This window comes from Ambystoma mexicanum, chromosome 5q (genome assembly GCF_040938575.1).
Source record: "Ambystoma mexicanum isolate Mex_15411 chromosome 5q, UKY_AmexF1_1, whole genome shotgun sequence".
Classification (NCBI taxonomy): Eukaryota; Metazoa; Chordata; class Amphibia; order Caudata; family Ambystomatidae; genus Ambystoma; species Ambystoma mexicanum.
Genome location: NC_090933.1, coordinates 446,052,728 through 446,071,275, shown reverse-complemented (window position 1 = coordinate 446,071,275; position 18,548 = coordinate 446,052,728). Strand labels below are relative to the sequence as shown.

The following is an 18,548-nucleotide window of genomic DNA, read 5'->3' as shown; positions in this document are numbered from 1 at the left end:
GTATTCCATCTTTCCACTCCTTCCCCCAGAGCTCTGGTTCTCTCTAGGCAGGACTATTGCAACAGCGTCTTTCTAAATCTGCCTGCTTCTACTCTCCGCAACTCATCCAGAACAGGACTGCGAGACTTGTCCTTGGCCTCAAGCACAGGGATCGTATCTCTCCAGTACTGAAATCTCTGTACTGGCTCCCAGTGGCTGCAAGGATTAAGTTCAAAACCATCTGCATTGTCCACGAGGCCTTCTGGGGCTGGGGGGCCGCATTACCTTCAACTCTTCCTAAATATCTTCATTCTCGAGCTCTTCGCTCATCCGCCACCAACTCCCTCAGGGTCAGTCGCTTCTCCAAGCAACGAGTTGGTGGTAGATCTTTCTTCAGATGGGGTCTCCCTCTGGAACAGCCTCCCTACCACCCTGAAACTTGAGGTGAATCATCTCTGGTTCCAGAAGCACCCCAAAACCTTTCTCTTTGCTTCTGCTTTTTCTCCTCCTCCTCCTCCTCCTCCTCCTCTCCCCTGCTAACTTCCTGGCTGAAACTGAATCAGCACTGGTTACCTGGACACCCTCTGTTCTCGGGCTCAGGTCCCCTCCCCCTCCAGTCGCACACCTGCACTCCATTCCTGGCAACCCCCGCACTTGGGGACTGTTTTCTGTATCCCTACAGTCCCACTATCAATACTTGACACCTGATGTCTGAACTTACCACCAGCTGGCCATACTTTTACTTTATTTGTTCCATTATCCCATGTACTCCACTGTCCCTTCCCCCTGCCAATGCACTTGCACGATCTGAATGACACCTGGCCTAGTAGGATCGTTGTCCGTCTCCCTTCTGTTCCCCCTCCCTTGCCTAGTCGCACCTTGAAACACTTGTGTATAGGCACGTTATAAATGCCATATCAAACGATATTGTACAAGCAACAGGAAAAAGTAAGACAGTGGAGACAACATATTGAGCAGTGGAAGGTGATTACCAATGTTCAGTCCTTAGCTGTGCTGTAAATGACGAAAGGGTGGTGTCAGACAGTTTCAAGAGCTATCAGTGTGTAGGTTGGCATCCATGTTAACACATGGTGGAGATGGTGATGCCAAGCTCACTGGCTAAATTAATGAAGCTGGTATCCTAAATTATGAAAACAGACAGTTTATGGGGAGAAAGCTGCAGAGATGAGATGATACCTCAACACCAAGAGAGATGCAGTGACGGCATAGCAATTGGGGGTAGAATTGACAACACAGGTACATGTTTTGATGAGTGATGTCAACATCACAGACAATATTGAGAGAACCGGAGTTGACAACATCAGTATCAGTTTTAATAGAGTTGATGGTGGTGTTGCAATTCAGGTCTTTCCCGAGAGGGTGATCATGCCAAAGTTGACGTACACTTCTCCGGGTTGACAATATCAACATTGCGAATACCAGGAGGGTTGATGTAAACATCAACTTTAAAACTGGGCGTACCTTATCTCAACTCTTCGGCTATTTTGAAGCAGCGAGTATCCAGTTACCAATGTCATAAGGAATACTCAGACGCGATTCTGCAATGTACCTTATGGCCCTATACATGCCCAAGCTAAAAGTGAGACAGAAAAGCGTGGTTGTAAACTCAATGTCAACTACGGGGATACCGTTGTGATTGGAACATTAGCGGCCAGAAAGTCATAGCACTGTTAAGAGGTAAAGTAAAGAAGGGAGCACAACCAGAGACACGCCAGCATAGCAGCTGCGAAAGTAGACCTATGTACGATCAGAAGTTAATTACAAAGGAATGCGTGAGACAATGTTGCAAATCCAATGCATACTAGTCAAGGATTGACTGTCAAGTTGAAGGGCATTGATTCTTAGCCCCCCCCACACCTCCCAGGTCGCCCTCTGCTCAATTTTTGAGATTGTGTGATTCAATGCGTGCACAAAACACCATAAAATTCAACGGCGAACTGTTGACAGGACAGATTAAAATACGATAATAAACTTAAAAAAACAGCACGTACTACACAACAAATGATCAGTTCAATTTATTCAAAAAGGATTTTACAGCATTTTAATGTCGAAACAGCTCATAATGTTGATTGCTATGCGCAGAAGAAAGGCACTGTATACAGACAGTTTGGCATTACGAAACTCCCATGAATTAAAAATGAATTTATCAAGATCCAGACCTAGGTACAAGTAAAGAACATCAGTACATCTCCAATGAAGGAACACTTCTGCAACACTGTACTCACCTGGGGGGATTTGAAAGTTCGCAGGCAGCTGGAAGGTGGCTGTGGATTTGGCAGATAGGCTTTGGGGGTTTGGCATCCGTGGGGTGCTCGTGCCCTTGGGCTGCTGTGGGCTGGTGGTCACGGTTGCCATTCTCGTCACCAAGGTTGCACCGGGATGTGGTGCAGAAGGGAGGGAGTTCATCAGTGGCCCTGGCGGGCCCGAAATAGACAGCGGGGTGCTACACACGTTAATCCCGGGGGTGGCAGTAGGTCGAGCAGAGGGGGCCCCGGGGGCGGGGGTCTCTTGCTGGGGGCGGGCGGGCACGGCGGCGCTCATGTTGGGGGCATGGTCCAGAGCACGCGGTGCCCGCAAGGCTTCCAGCTCTAGTGCCGCGCCGTCACTCGCGCGCACATGGCCACCTGAAGCCACGCGGCTGTTTCCGGGGCCCCACAACGAGGAATAACCCCGCGCATACAAACACAAAAGCTGCTAGAACCACTGTCCCCCCGCTCGCCTAACATCACCAGCCGTCACCCCACAGGGGAGACAGGACAGCCACTTCCGCGAGCACAGGTCAGCGGCGTGCCGTAGGCGTAGCATCAGCCATGTTTATATAGCCATGCTGCTTGCGCGCAAGCGCCCCAGCTCTCAGCCGAGACATCGCTAGGCCCGAGATGTTCCGATTGGATAGGAGAGACTACCACACCCCGGAAGGCGGAGTCTACCGGCTTTTGACGTCACATAGGCGGAAGACACTGTAGACGCTTCAATCAGGGTGAAAGTTTCAGTAAGTCAGTCGCAGGAATGGTGGTCGGGTGTGCATTGTGTAGTTTTGCGGAATAGAGTCTCCTGCGCAATACAGTATGTTCCGGCACTTTCCATACCCCTTAACAGCCCTAATCGTCAGAAGCCCCTGCTATCTACCCCCGAGTTATGGTAAAACGGTTCCCTTTAACTGGTATTGCTTTCTGTGTTGCTTCGTTAAGGAACATCTTAAAAGCAGAAATGTAATGTTGACCTTTATAGGAATGCGATAGAGCTTGCGGGATTTTGAATCACAGGGATAACATATCCTGGAACAGTTCTCCAGACGCCTTAGTTCTGCCGCCGCAATTTTGTATAAAAAGAGATTGAGTGCGGTGAAAAGAAAATATACGTCTTTCTGGCGGTGGGGTATCTGGCAATATTTTTAATGGGCGTAGAAATGTGCATTCATTCAACTGTAGTGCATATGTATCAAAGAATAGTTTATAGGTCTGTTGTAGCTGGAATTATACTTTATTAATAGTCATCAAGTATTCTCATAGCCAACACCCGGATGGTGTGCCCAGTAGTATTTATTGAATTATCTGGAGAACGGCAAGGGAGTATCCGTCCACTCATATCCTCAGCTTGCCACTCCTCCCCCCTGCGTCGAGCGTCTTGACACGGACTGGAGCTTGGCAACAGGACGGGGAGCACCACTAAATCATCCCCAATTGTTCTCATAAAAGTTCTCCAGGGCAATTGTAAATAAAGTTCATACTGATTGAATTTCTCTGGTGCTAGTCTTCTGCTTGCAGTTCCCCACCTTCTTCGCCTCTTCTCTTTTCCTCCCCTTTGCAAGGCAGGATTGGCTCATCGAAATTGATGGACTGCAAATTCTCAACAGGGTGCTTTTGATGCTTACTTTGCTTATTCTCTTCCTTTGGTATATTGCTACCCTGGCCATGCTCCACTTCTTTCCTCCTTTGACTGTTATATCGTCTTAGTGTGTTCCTGCGATAGTCAATGGTCGACTATATTTGCATGCAGTGTCCTTGTCCTTTTGGGGCATAAGCATTTTCTACGTCTTCCACTTGTATTGCGTTGAGTTGCGTACATCAAAGGCTTCTCATTGGTGTTTCTGATCACTTGCCACCCTTCTCATGATATTTAAAATGTCCATGGTTTTCTCATGGTTCTTCTGGTGCGTCCATGCTGGCTTCAGCTTCGTTTTGCCTTTTCGTCTTCTAATTAGCTAGAAAGGTGAAACTTCTGCGATGGAATTTACTGTAACTCTATATGCCTATATTTTCCTTTGCACTGTTTCATGGCAATTTATGCCGCACGTTCTTGCTTGCTGAATTACTTACATGATTATGCAGTTTCCTCGCTCTACTATCCATTACCTCTTGGGTGGTAGAGGGACACCCAGATGTGCTTTAGCGTTCCTGGACAGGAAGTTTATAATCTCAGCTGATACCAATTGTACTCCGTTATATGAGATTGATTCCTCTGGACATCTTCCCTCCTGAAGACTCTCGTGAGAGCCTGAATAGTTGAACCTGTGGTTATCTCGCCCATAAATTCTGCTTCTACCCACTTGGGAGGTGTAATCCACCAGTACCAAAGCGTATTTGTGTTCTGTGGTCATGTGATTCATGGGGCCAATGAAGTCTATGCCCACTTTACACCAGGGGTGCCTGTTCCATTCAACCAATGTCATTGTTGGAGGGCATGTGACTAGTGACAAAACGTTTGTCCCCTTCTTTGCATGCTTCACATGCCGCAATGTGCTTCTCCATGTCGCTGTCCATGCCCAGCTACCAATAGTGCTCTCGTAGCCTCCTTTTACGACAGTGTGCAGCCCACATGATCTTCATGAGCAAGTACCAGCAGGGCATTCATGAGTGATGCTGGCGGAATTAGCTTGTCCGCTCTGTACAGCAGGGCACCTTCCAGCATGATTTTGGCTTGTTTCTTGCTATAGGGTCACAGTTGGAGTGGAGCCTTCTTCTCAGGCGGCCATCCTAACTTGCTGAAGTCCGCTAGCTGTTGGAGCGTGGCGTCCCTCTTGGTTTGCTGGATCCGTCAATATGCTGTGTGCGGTGTGTTCTTCTGCATCTTGTATTGATGCTACAATGCAGTCATTGGCATCCCATTAATCTCCTGGCTTGTGTGGCAGTGGTAGCCTGGACAGGCAGTTTACAAATGTTGCCAGCCTGTAATGTGATTAATCCAATGGTGTCTTCACACCTTTCCCAGCAGTGACCTCTTCCCCCATATGGCCAGGGGATGGAGCCGCTACCTGATCGTATCCCTGAGGGTGGCTATATAAGGGATGGTCATATGGGGAGGAGGCAACCCTCAAGGGAGTGACATAACATCATCCCGCGAGACATGGTATCCCCCCTTTCTTTTGAATATACCCATCCATTCCCTTGCCTTTATGGCATATTGTCATGAGGTCAAGCCACACTCTATTTGTTGCAAGAACATGTCTGATGCCGGGAGATTTAAACCGGCAAACCAGCTGACAAGCAGTCGCTGGCTGGAGAACTTCAGTCCGCTCGTTATTGACCGAGGGACTGCTGTGCTGATGCAAGGTCCATGCAGCCAACCGGCTCACTGAGGAGAGCTGAAAGAAGGGTACGGTACCCTCTAAGGACACCCGAAGCAGGAGAAAGGCTCCAGAAATTTTGAAGGTACCGTGAAGCAGCTTCCTCATTGCCCAAGCCTGGCGAAACGCTGAACGGATGAGCAGGAGCTGCAAGAGGGACAATCTACAGTGCAAAGGCAGTGGAAGGGAACAGAATGCTGAAGAGCCACCACAGGCAAACCGCAGGAGAATCTGCACACACCATCAAGAGCTGGTATGTCCACCGAAAGGAAACGGGGACACCAGGGTGTATTGGTAACCCTGCCGAGAGCAACTAACAGCAAATGCAATATATAAGAAAGAATAAGCAAGTGAAGGGCATTTAAAGAAACAGAGCGAAGTAGATACAAAAGACTGTCACATTTGTAAATGTATACCGTATACATATGAGAAAAACCCTGGAAAGAGAATGTACCATGCAGATTCAAGTCACGATAGAAAAGCCCTGGCAAGAGCATATACTAGGCAGTTGCAAATGTGTTTTGTATAAGAAAGCCCTGGCGGGAGAGTATACTAGGCAGTTAAGTGTTTATATGAGAACGCCCTGGTAGGGAAAGGCACCAGGCATGGTAAAGCTGAACAATGTATATGAAGTACATCACCTAAAGAGGTCCTGAGAAGGATATATCGGGACTAGCAAAAGGCTGTGTTAAAACATACTGAAGAGGAGTGAGAACCTGGCAAGAAAGTATGCCAGGTATCCTACGAAGACAGACTCACAACCATATTGTTTTGTTTACCAGTTATGTTGTTGATACAGGGAAACTTAAGGAACTATTGTTCTTGGAAGTATAAAATGGAGTGAAGAGAAATCCAGGGGAAGGGAACCACCCTCTGGAACATTCAACTATGTGTTGGAGTTGCACATTTCCTTTTTGAACATTTGTACACTATCCAAGGCCATAGACATTTTCTCTTTCGCCATAGAGTTGATTTTTAGAATGTGAGGGCCAGAATAGTATGTTGGACTCAGGACCTTTTTGCTTGTGGACATTGTGACATCCAACATACCCTTAGTTTTGTTTGAGGTAGGGAAGCACCTCTTAGTGTAGGAACAGAGAGGCATTTCCCAACCCCCTTTTACTTTTGTTAATAAAAGTTCATGGCCAAACCCATGAACCCTTGCCCGCTGTGTCCGCATCTCATTCCTGGCTCCTCACAGCACTCTCAATCCGTAAATGTAAATTCTTGCAGTTGAGCTGTGAGTCTAGCCAGCCTCGATGTGACTTTGCTTGTGCCTCCTAGTCTTAAGATATGAAGTAGAGGCTTGTGATCCGTGCAGAGCGTAAATGTCCTCCACCAGATATAATTTCTGTAGTATTCCGTGGCCCATGCACACGCGAGCATCTCTTTCTCTATGACAAAGTATTTCCGCTCAGTTTCTGTGAGAGCACCACAGGCAAAAGTTACAATGGAATGGCTTTCTCTCTCCTTCTGCATCATGGTTGATCTTAACCCATACTGACCGAGTCTGCACGTGGTGAGCATCGCGTAGACGACTACTTCAAGATTTGCATTTATGCTGTGTTTTACGGCAAGGTTAGTGTATAGTTATCTAAATGACTTCACCAAATCACAGAGAAAGAAATAGCCCATTGTTCATTCTTTGTCTCTTTTGCTATCTTTTCTTTTATTTCTATTCGCCTTGATACTTCATCATCATGGGGATTTGACAATATGCAACAACACAAACGTTACGGCTTTGCACATATGTATTGTTTCTTTTCTCCATTAGATACAATGTTGATACATATTTATGTCTCACATACACACTATCGATCACGGTCTGGAAATGTGTTTGTCTTTACACGCATATAATTGTTTGCATCTTTGGTCACCGATTTGGAACATGTATACGCGTTGAAAACGGGGACTTACTCCCGGCATATTGGAACACTACAACCACGATAATGGACTTGTTGACTACTCTGTTTACCTGCTTCTCCATGCATTTGTTTATGAATTAACTTGATGAATGATTCTTTTTTTCTCAACTATTGCTGTTTACACGTAATTAATTGTGGGTAACAGATTCGCTTGTTGGTTTATTTTTGACAATCGAATCATAGCACTTTGAGTAAGAGCTGGCCCTGACGAAGGAATTCATTTTCCGAAATGCATTGGCCATTTTTTGAGCTCACCCTGCACATCTGCTTTCACTAAAATGTACAATCGCTAAATGCTATATATTAAGGTAAGAATAAATAGCCATACTTTGCTACAATTTGATGAAAACTGGCTATTTCTTTTGATCAAATAACATAGAATTGATACACCACGTTGTGGTGATTGGTAGTGCAGCCCGCACCGCTGGCTTAACGGCCTTGGTCCATACCCTCTGATCTTAACCCATAGGCACTGGTATCGGCTGTGATAATTGTGTGCTTGTCTGGAACAAAAGGATGGAGTAGGGGCATTCAAGATGCTGGATTTAATGGTATGGAATGCAACTTGGCAAGCAATTGACCTCTCGAAAGAGGCCTTTTTCTTCAGAATGATCCTGAGCAGATCGGTTTTTGATGAAAACGCTCCTACGAAGATGGCATAGTGCTCTGAAAACCCCATGAAGGATCAGAGTTGCTGTTTCCCTGGTCGGCATGGGAGCCTTCATGTTTGCTTCATCTAACAACACTGTGGGGCTTATTCCAGCAGCCAATATGATGTAGCCTAGATATCCAACCTCAGACTTTTGGGACATGCATTTTTCTTTGCACAGTGTTATTCCGCTGTGTTCCAATGTGCTGAGCACCTGTGCAAAGGTGTTGTTGTGCGACTTCTCATCCCTCGCATAAACCAGGATGTCATCCTCAAAAAACGCCACATGGGGAATGTCCCTGAGGAGGTTGGTAACGAGGTGCTGGAACACTCCGGCCGCTGAAGAGACTGAATGGCATTCATGTGTACTGGAAGGTGCCTTCTGGCGTCACAAATGCTGTGAGGTGTTTGGAGCCTGGAGTTGGTGGAACACGCTCTTCAGATCCAGCTTCATTAACATTCTTGTGTCTTCGACTAGTTGTAACAACTGTGATAGTCTAGGTACAAGCGTTCAAACTGAAGTTTGACTGACCTGAGTCCAATGCAGCAGTTAGATGCAAGGAGAGCCCTCCTGGTTGCCCTGTCTTCCCCCAGACCCAGCACTCAAACGGGTCATGAATTCACAGGGCTCCTAGGAAAACACTCTGGGGAATAAAACCCTGCAGCAGGTCTTCTCTTCTAATGGTGGTTTCAGTGTGTTGTCAGCTGGGCGCCTTGGAGTATTCACTGCTGCCTGTGGGTAAACCTTAGGGTGATGTTAGGAGTTAACTAAACCCTGCATAAGATAGGTAGAATGAAGATTAGTATATCGTGAGACTGGAAGGGAACCAATGGGGTAGTGGAAGTAAAGGTTCTTCAGAAAAGAGTTTGACTGGTACCCAGGCAGCTGTGTAGCAAGGAGAATGTCTCATGTGAGTCCCCGGATCAGGTAGCGCAATAAGGAGTGAGTCCTACAAAGAATCAGAGGAACTGAATAATGTCCACAGAATGGAACAAACCGGAACAGAGCAGGTCTGAGAACTCCCTACCTGTTCCCGGGAGAAATGGGAGACGTCTTCTGTAGCAAGGGAAAAGTTGCGTGGAAACGCGCCCATGCCGACTCAGTAAGAGTCGCTGGTCAGCAAAAGCTCGGTATAGTTGTAGATCACTACATGAAACGGGGTAGCTGTGTTGGAGGAAAGAAGGCAGACATCTGAGAAAGGCTTCAGGAGAAATCACAGAGGAGCTGGAAAAAAAGACTACGTGGCTTGTGAATCAAGCTTGAGCTGCAGATTGTTGCTATGGCAACCCAATACCCTGTTCCTACCCTGAAGGACGCTGCGGTTTGAAGGCACAGATAGCGGGATGAAAGATCCTTGTAGATGCCAGTGAGATCTAAGGAAACAGATGGAACACAACGGCATTGAGTACAGTAGGATGGGTTAGTGAGAAATTAAAAGGATAGCAAAAAGGCAAGCTTGTGGAGCGTTGACTGGAGAGAGAGAGAAGCAACGCAGAGATCCTCTGCTCAGGAGGTTAGAAAAGCTGTGTCCAGGAAGGGGGGAGGAGCCTGCAATCCCTCTGAGTCAGAAATAGTGCAATGCTGCCCTGGTTGTGTGGCGCCATCTTGGGAGGAATCCCCAAAGCAGCATTAACCCACTTCCATCGCTGCCACAAGGACCAGCGGTACCTGTCCCATATGACACTAGTAACAGTAATTCAGTGTTGTTCGGTAATGGGTACGAGTCTGCTATAATGATAATTTTCAGACTGCGGAGATCCACGCACATCCTCAATTTCGTGCTACCTTGCTTCTTCGTGAGGACAATTTGGCTTAACCACTCTGTGGCCTTCACTGGCTCAATGACTCCCTGGTCAAGAAGCTCAGCAAGGAGTGACTTGAGTTCTTTCCGTGTCGTCAGGGGAACAGGCCTGACTTTGTGCTTAACCAGTCTGGCGTCTTTTCATAGCATTATCCTGTGCACATACTGTTTTAGCATTCCCAGGTCATTCCCAGGTCGTCCCGGAACATGTCCCTCTGGGGATTGAGTAGGCTTGGTGCAGATTGTTGGTGAACAAAAAATACCTGTTCAGGTAAGCACAGGTCCAATTTGATTTTCAGGCGTCTCCTAGGACTGCTGGACCTTTCTCTGACCCGTCCACCTTGATGACTGGGTTAACATCTGGTGCATGGAGACTACCTTTACACTTTTGAAAGAGTTGAAAGTACGTATTTTTTGGCAATATCGTGTAATGGATTCAATTTCCTAACACCTTGGTGCTGGTTTTGTCAATATTGATCATGCATTAGGGCTTCCTGCTCTCGGCCCTTTTATTCTCGATGCTGAATACGATCTGTTCAAACTGCTCACTGGATTCATTGTGTTCTGAGTTGTCCTACACAGCTATGACCGTACGTCATCTTCTGGTATTGCACATGGCAGCATAGTGACCAATCCTATCACACACAACACGCTCTCTGCTGGTTGCTGGACACGATCTATCACTGGCTACATGATTCCCAACCTCGCATCTGAAACATTGCATACTTTTCTCTGGTTGCCTTTTGTTCGATGGATGTCTCATTTGTGGCTCATCCGCTGATCTGCGTTTGGTGAACTCTCATCTTTCTCATTCTTGTCTTGTGGGTCGTCTTCTCGCTATGCACACATCGTCTTTAATACTTGCTTGACTCACTTCTCTTATGGAGCACGATGGTCGGTCGACCGTTTTGACAATAGCGATTGCTTGCTTCAGTGTGGGATCGCAGCTCATCCATAAGGCTTCTTGTGTTTTGGTGTCGCAACAGTGCTCAATGGGTTGGTCCCAGATGAGTTCATTGGCCATATTGCCAAAAGCGCACATACTTGCTAGCTCCTTCAGTGCAGTTAAAAAGCTGCCAATTGATTCTGAGGATGTTTGGAGCCTGGTGCAGAACCTTTGATGTTCATGCTATTTTGACTATATTGGGGACCCTCCCAAACGGGACTCTAGCCTGGCCATCACCTCTTCGTAAGCATCGTCATGGGCTGACCGTTCAGGTTTCCTTGATAACTATGTAAAAGCAAACAGTCTTTGGACTTCCATGCCTAGACCATTCCTCAGCAGTGCAGATTTTCTCTCCTTGGAGATTTGCCTGGAATTGGGATTTCCGTTGATTCCAAGGGGCTTGCGGCTCACCTGGAGTTAGAAGAAATGTCGGTGGTGAAGTGACTCCTTGCATGTTGTCATACTACAGTATTGCTTTTACTTCTGCAGTTGTGATTCATCGGGTGGCGGTATGAGGGTGTGTGATATTGGATCACTCTTCTGATCCCACCTTTGTCACCATTGTGGAAATGTGCATTCATTCAACTGTAGTCCATATGTACCAAAGAATAGTCATAGGTCATTTGTAGCTGGAATGATACTTTATAAGTAGTCATAACGTATTCCCATAGCCAACACCCGGGTGGTGTGCACAGCAATATTTATTTAATTATCTGGAGAACAGCACACGCGCAACCCATCTGTGTCTCCACCCATCCACTCCTATCCTCTGTGTGCCCGCCTTGCCTGCTCTTGTCCTCATGCCACAAGCGATGTGTGTCGTGATGCGGAATGGAGCTCGCTGACAGGACGGGCGTGCCACTACAATGGGGGTGCGCGTAAAGGTGGATTTGAGGCCCAGCATAAAAAAGCCTGGATAATGTTGTGTTCTCTCTGCCTGGTACAGAGCAAGACAGAGAGAACCATTTGGCTTCACTCCACCGGAGAACACCTCCTCAAGTGCAACAGAGGGCCTTATATGCAGGAGCAGGGAAATGTGATGTGGCCTACAGATGAAGGGGTGTGTAATATATATATAGGTGCCTGGCCCAGCTTGGACCCAGAAAACCTTGCTGATCAAAAATTGCATTCCTCCAAAAGTGTGATGACGATCAGATTCAAGACAAGGCATTATTTAGTTCTCAAAAATTGATTAGCAGAGTTTGCTAATTAAGTGTATTGCTTAGCAAACGGGCCCATTTGATTAGCAATGTTGTACTAACATTATTAATGTCAACAAACGTTATTTGTACCAATGACATAAAATGAGCAACAATACAGCATTTTTGCATACCGCTGAAATAAGACATTAGTGAGAAGAGTTAGGACTTGTAAATTCAGATAGACCTGCAGGTTGGGTAACTTAGTTTTCCCATTCAACCTAAGAGAAATGCACTCAACCCATAGCATGGGGTGACAACAAATTTAAATGTGATTTTCTGTATACTACAAACCTGCTTTATGGTTGGCCTACTGCTGCCACCCAGAGGCTAGCTATGCACCGTGAAATGTATAATTGACATTTACTGCAAACAAAGTAAATGTTAAATCAAAGTTCAAACACCCCTTGCAAATGGTACTCGCCCTTCATAAAATCTACTTGACTATGCGAGTGGGTGAAAAGACTTTGCGAGCCTTGGATAAGTATGTAAATGTCATGATGCCTACCCCCAGGCATCCGGACAAGCCCATCAGCCCCGGGAGCAGGCATCTAGACATTTAGTAAAACCTCAACAGCCAAAGCTAGGGGCTATCTGGGTTCAGTCCTGGCGCCTTAGGCGCCAGGCTCATAGTCATTACTTGCCTCAGGCAGACCATGCTGCAAATGACTCCAATCCAACATGAAGCCTGAAAGGGACTATTTTACTACATGGAGTATTTTTTACTCGGGTGTGGTTATAGGGACTTCTTACCTGGGACTACTTTTGAGGCTATTTAAACTACACCCGACCAGCAACACACGCTTCGCGTTATTCTGCATCCAGCAGCGTAACGCTCGCCATGCCTGCAAGTCGGCTTCCAGACCTCTGCCACGCCCGTCCTGAATCCGGAGCGCCTAGAGAGGAAGGAAAGTAGAGGCAAGGTTAGAAAACAAACTTTATTCCAGTTTCTCACCTGATTCCGGAACCGTCACGTCTCAGCACCTGGAAAGGACATTCTTTCTACACGCGTCTCATCGCCAGCTGCAGCGCCGCGCCATACTCGCCAGTCCTCACAGCACCTTTCGATCCGGCGCTGCCTTCATCATTTCTTCGCCGGGCTCCGGCATCTGGGGACAAAAGAAATAACCAGGTGAGCTGAGAGAGCCAACAAATACAATCTCTCTTACCACCATAGACTTACCTGATTTACCACCGGAGGCATTATTCTTTAACTCTTCACATCTTCAAACGCCGCATCTGAAAACGGAGAGAAAACAACACGTTAAATACATGCATCATTTACCGGACAGCATCGGGTAATACAGATTCTTACCTGAACGCCATCTACCGTCTTGAGACCATCTTTTCTCGAACTCCACTGCAAGATAAGAAAGGAATGGGACAAGAGTGAACATCGGACATATTGAACTCTATACTTACTGGTCTTCGCCAGGAACCTCCGGGTCAACTCTTGTCCGGAACTCCCCAACGCCTTTTAACAAGTGAAGCAACTGGTGTCTAGGCACCCCCGCAATCCTCGCAGGATGGAGAGTTTATCTTTCAAGAATATAAGGTGAGAGTACTGGAAGGGGATTTCGGAGGTGATTAGTGGGGAGAGCAGGGAGGTGCCATCACTAGAATCCACAGGTGGCTAAATTCCTCTCTCCACTTGCAGGAGAATACATCTACGGGTCAAGCTGACGAGATTAGCAGGGCCAGTCCAGTCTTTCATCTCTGCACTATGCATCACGTTGGTGGAGGCCGCAGCAGTCCGGGTCCGACCGACGCCCCTGTGGAAGCCAGGTGAGCGTAACAGTAAAATGTAAAGGGTTGGCTGCATGAATGGACACACAGATATGATAAAAAGGCTCTGAAAACTTCTCCTGCAGGTGCTAAAATATAATGCAATCATAGTTATAAAGCAAAGCGAGCTCTGGAGGCTAACTACAGTGTATGGTAGTGCAGTAAATCTGTAGATGTACCAACTGGATGGAACTACTGATGACTACTTTGCGCAAACATCTAGATAACCTTGTGTATACATTATGTAAGAGGAAAGAAAGAGACTACACAGAGTGGATGGCGTAGCAAGCAGAGAACTTGGCAAATTAGGTGGAATATTGGAGTTTGTGATCATCTCGCTTTCAGGGTAGCTGATATAAAGCAACAGGGTGATAAAATAGAAAGTCAGGGGGCATGGCTTGGAGCCAGGGCAGCTGGTGCAGCTCTGTAGGAGCGCCCAGCTCATGCCACGCAGCCAACGTTGAAGCACCAGTGAAACAGAGTTTCAAAAGCCCCAACCGGCAATGACTTGATTCCTAGAAGGTCAAACGCGCATTAGGACGTTTTCGGCCTTCTACCTCTCCTGGCTCGAGAGCCATTGAACATGATTGATCTACGCTCTCTTGCAACGCGAGAATCCGAACAAAGTTATGAGATTGGCGAGGACTCAGACAGGATTGCAGCACTCTAAGCCAGATGCGAGGCCCTCGAACTCCAGCAGGAAGACTCTGAAAATCGTTCTCTGTGCAATAACATCCACCTAAGAGGGATTCCATCAAAAAGTTTGTGCGCAGTCCTGGAGCCCTATGTCAACTACCTTTTCCGCTTCATTCTGACCCTTCCAGATGAATCCCCATTCGAGCTGGTCAGAGTACACAGAATGAGAACTAGACCAAGCACATCTACCCCGCCTCACGTGTTAGCTAGGATACACTTTTACAAGGTGAAAGAAGAAATAATGCGGGAAGCCAGAAACACTCCCCGCGTTCTCTTCAGGGACGCCTCCATCTCCCTATATCAGGACCTTGCAACCACCACACTAATGAAGAGAAAGGTCCTGAGATCCGTCAGAGTGGCTTAAGGAAAAGAAAACTCCTTACCGCTGGGTGTTCCCCAGAGCTCTAACTTTCACATGGTATGGTAGGGCAAGCCCTGCCTCGTCCGCACCCTAAAGGAAGCAGAGAAGCTCTTGAACCCCGAGATGGAGGAAGAGGATTCCGCCAAGGACTCGCCCCCCTCACCCTCCCAGACAAGCTTGAGCAAGAGATCCCGGACACTCCTGGACCCAGGTGGAAAGGCGACATAGGCTCAAAGGCCCCTCCCCTCAAAATTAAACGGAACAGTAAAGACTGAAAGAAATAGTATCTAAACGGCCCATTCCTTTGACGTTTGCTGTGGACCCCCAGTGAAAATAGCCGTCCCACAAGACATTGAATGTAATTTCGTAGCTTTTGCTCTGCAGAATGCCAAAACAACAAGTTTCACCATACATCAATTGAGGCTCCGTGGCCTCCAAGTTAGTCGGTTGCGTTGGCCCTGCCGGATACCCCGTTGGTTGAAGACTGGTCCTGACAACCTGGTTCTATTTTGAGTGGGGGGATGGGAGAGGGGAGGAGGAGGGACAAAGGGAATTTGAACAAGGGGCACACTGATGAACGAAGGGGACGGTTCATCAGAGGATTACCGGAAAAAACGATCAAAGGAATTCACATGCAAAATCTCCCCAGATGACAGAGACCACTAAAGAACTTACCATAACATAGAATGTACAGGGGCTGAACTCACCAAAGAATGAAAGTTGGTCGAACACATGATGGCTCTTCTCGCAGCAGACATTGTATGCCTCCAAGAAATGTACTTGCTGGAGCCTGACTAGAAGATGATCAACTTCCAACAATACCCCACACAGCACTTTGCCTCGTCGGGCCAGAAAAAAGGGGGGGAGGGGTAGCCATACTAATTAGCCGCGCGGTCCCTCTAACACAAATCCCAATCAAACGAGATCCCGCAGGGAAAGATCTCATGCTCAAGGGGCTCTTGGTCAAACTCCCAATTACCATTGCAGTAATATACAGCCCAAACAATGCTCAATAGCGTTTTCTCTGCAATATCCTCCCAACGCTTCCCACCTTCATAGAGGGCTAATCGGAGTAGGCTTTAACCGAACCCTGGGCCCCAACATAGATAAAACACTGCCACCTTCCAGGGAGGACTTTACTCGAGCTTTGGGGGATGGCAGAATTCCTGAGGGAAACTGGCACCGTAGATGCATGGGGGTTAGCTAACAATGGAGCCAGAGATAACACTTTTTATTCTCATGTCCACAAGGGATTCCCGAGAATAGATTTACTACTGATGCCCAGCGTTCTTTACTGACCGCATAGTAATATCTGATCACACCCCAGTAATAGCCTGCATGCGAGTTGAGGACCTACTGGCTCCCCCACAAAGGTCCTGGAAACTTCAAGACTATATTCTTGAAGACATAGCGTCCAACCGTGAGCTTCTGGACTCCCTCTTAAATTATTTCACTTAAAACTGGGGGGGGGGGGTGGGAGGTCAGGGGGGGACGGCACCTCTGAAGCTATGGTCTGGGATGCGATGAAGCCAGTAATCGGAGGGGTGGCTATCAACTGCACTGCGGCACACAAAGGACGGCACCAACTCCAGCTCTCCAAGCTGGAGGGGGAGGTGGCGGAACTTGAGACAAACTTAAAAAAAGCCAAACTGTGAAAGGTGGAAGGGAACTTTAAAAGGCAAAAGTGGCTCTTGAAATGCATCTGGCAGATCGATCTCCCCATGCCCTAGCATACACAAAACAATATTATCTAAACAGCAATAAGGCTAAACGACTCCTGGTGCACAAACTGAAGAAGCTGCATACCCGGAACAACATACTCACCCTGCAGGACCGGAATGGCAAGCCCTGCTGCATAGAAGTAGAAAAACTGGAGATCATCACAGAACATCACAGGGGCATCATGTCTGGCACCCCCACAAGCAAGGCGGCGCAAACCCGATACTTGCACTCCATTCAAAAAGACCTCCCACACCCTCAACGGAACACTTTGGAGCTCCCTATCACCACGGAGAAAGTAACTGATACAATTCGAACCCTAAAAAATACAGCCCTAGGCCCTGACGGGCTAATGGCCCCATTTTATAAAAAATACGCTCACATCTTGGCTCCGCACCTGGCAGCTTTATACAACACCTTTCTATCCACTGGCAGCATCACCCCTTCAATAGAAAAATCCCTAACGGTACTGATCCTAAAATCCAGAACTCTGTTCCTTGTACAGACCCATTACATTAATGAATAATGATGCCAAGATATTTTCCAAGATACTGGCACACAGGCTAGCGAAAATTCTCCCAGACATGATCCATCCAGATCAAACGGGTTTTATCACTGGCCCTAACACATTGGACAACGCCAGGCGCACCTTAAACATCATTGAGTCCGCTAACAGGAAAGTAGAGCAAATGGCAGTCCTTTCGCTTGATGCACATAAATCATTTGACATGCTGTACTGGGGGTACATAGAGGAAACCCTAAAACACTTCGGCTTCAGCCCGAAAATTCGGAAATGGACTCTGCCCAACTACCAACACCCCACCACTTGGCTCAGAATAAACGGCAGCAAATCTCCCAGAATCCTGATAACCAGAGCCACACGACAAGGGTGCCCTTTGTCTCTGCTCATTTTTGCACTCTATGGAGCCATTCACCTGTAGGATCAGCCAGAACCCTCTAATACACGGACTGGATGCAAAAGATGAAGTCTACAAAATAGCTTTGTACGCGGACGATGTCCTGCTGACCCTCACCCGGTCCGAAGCCTCCTTGGGCGCCATATGGCGAAAACTGGACAACTTTGGAGCGCCATCAGGGTTTAGTGTGAACCTTGCAAAATCAACAGCCCTAGCAATCAAAACTCCCGGAGACCTGGTAGATACCATAGCTGCCAGATACCCCATTCCATGGGCAAACTCCCAACATCAGCTTACCTGGGAGTCAAGATCCCACGCAGAACAGAGAGAATGTACACATTAAACTTCCTGCCACTATTTAAAGAGCTGCAGATGGACCTGGCACACTGGCAGAAGCAAGAGGTGTCCTGGATGGGAAGAATCACAGTAGTGAAAATGAACCTGGTACCGAGGCTGATCTACCACTGTCTAGCCCTCCCGATTTCCCCCGTCTCCAAAAAAGATCTGCAGAAATTACAAGCGAATATCCTGAAATTCGACTTTGGGGGGAGGAGGGAGGGGAGAAGCCACAAATAGCTAAGAGAGAAATGCTCAGAGGCCCTGGGACGGGAGATCTTGGGGTTCGGAGGTCGACAGATACTGCCTCGCCGCTCAGCTCTCGCCAGCCTTCCCATGGAAACTAAGCAACAATAGACCACGCTGGGTAAAACTTGAGGAAGACAGGTGCCGCTGTCAGCTAGAGTACCTCCTGCACATAATCGGGACCAGCGACCCTCCTAATGCTGGATCCCTAATCTCGACCAAGAATATGGTGGAGAGCTGGAGGAAAGCAGCGAGACGCTGGAACTGCAGGAACACATTGGGCCCTCTGTCCCCAATTTGGGAAAACCTTGACTTCACCCCGCGGGTTACACTGAATAACTTCGACAACTGGAAGGCAGGAGGGTTGAAATACCTAGCGGATTTCTTCGCGAAGGCAACCC

The 18,548-nt window shown here is 47.4% G+C and overlaps 1 protein-coding gene across 2 annotated transcripts in view; it reads right to left on the bottom strand.

Annotated features, from left to right (window-relative positions):
* LOC138497449 (transcription initiation factor TFIID subunit 4B-like) overlaps positions 1-2,840 on the bottom strand; it is a 927,656-nt gene extending 924,816 nt beyond the window's left edge. For both annotated transcript variants that reach the window (XM_069620942.1, XM_069620943.1), the window contains exon 1: positions 2,226-2,840. In XM_069620942.1, the coding sequence (XP_069477043.1) occupies positions 2,226-2,541 (316 nt within the window). In that variant the 5' untranslated portion in view covers positions 2,542-2,840. The remainder of the gene's footprint in view (positions 1-2,225) is intronic.
* Positions 2,841-18,548: the final 15,708 nt, after the last annotated feature.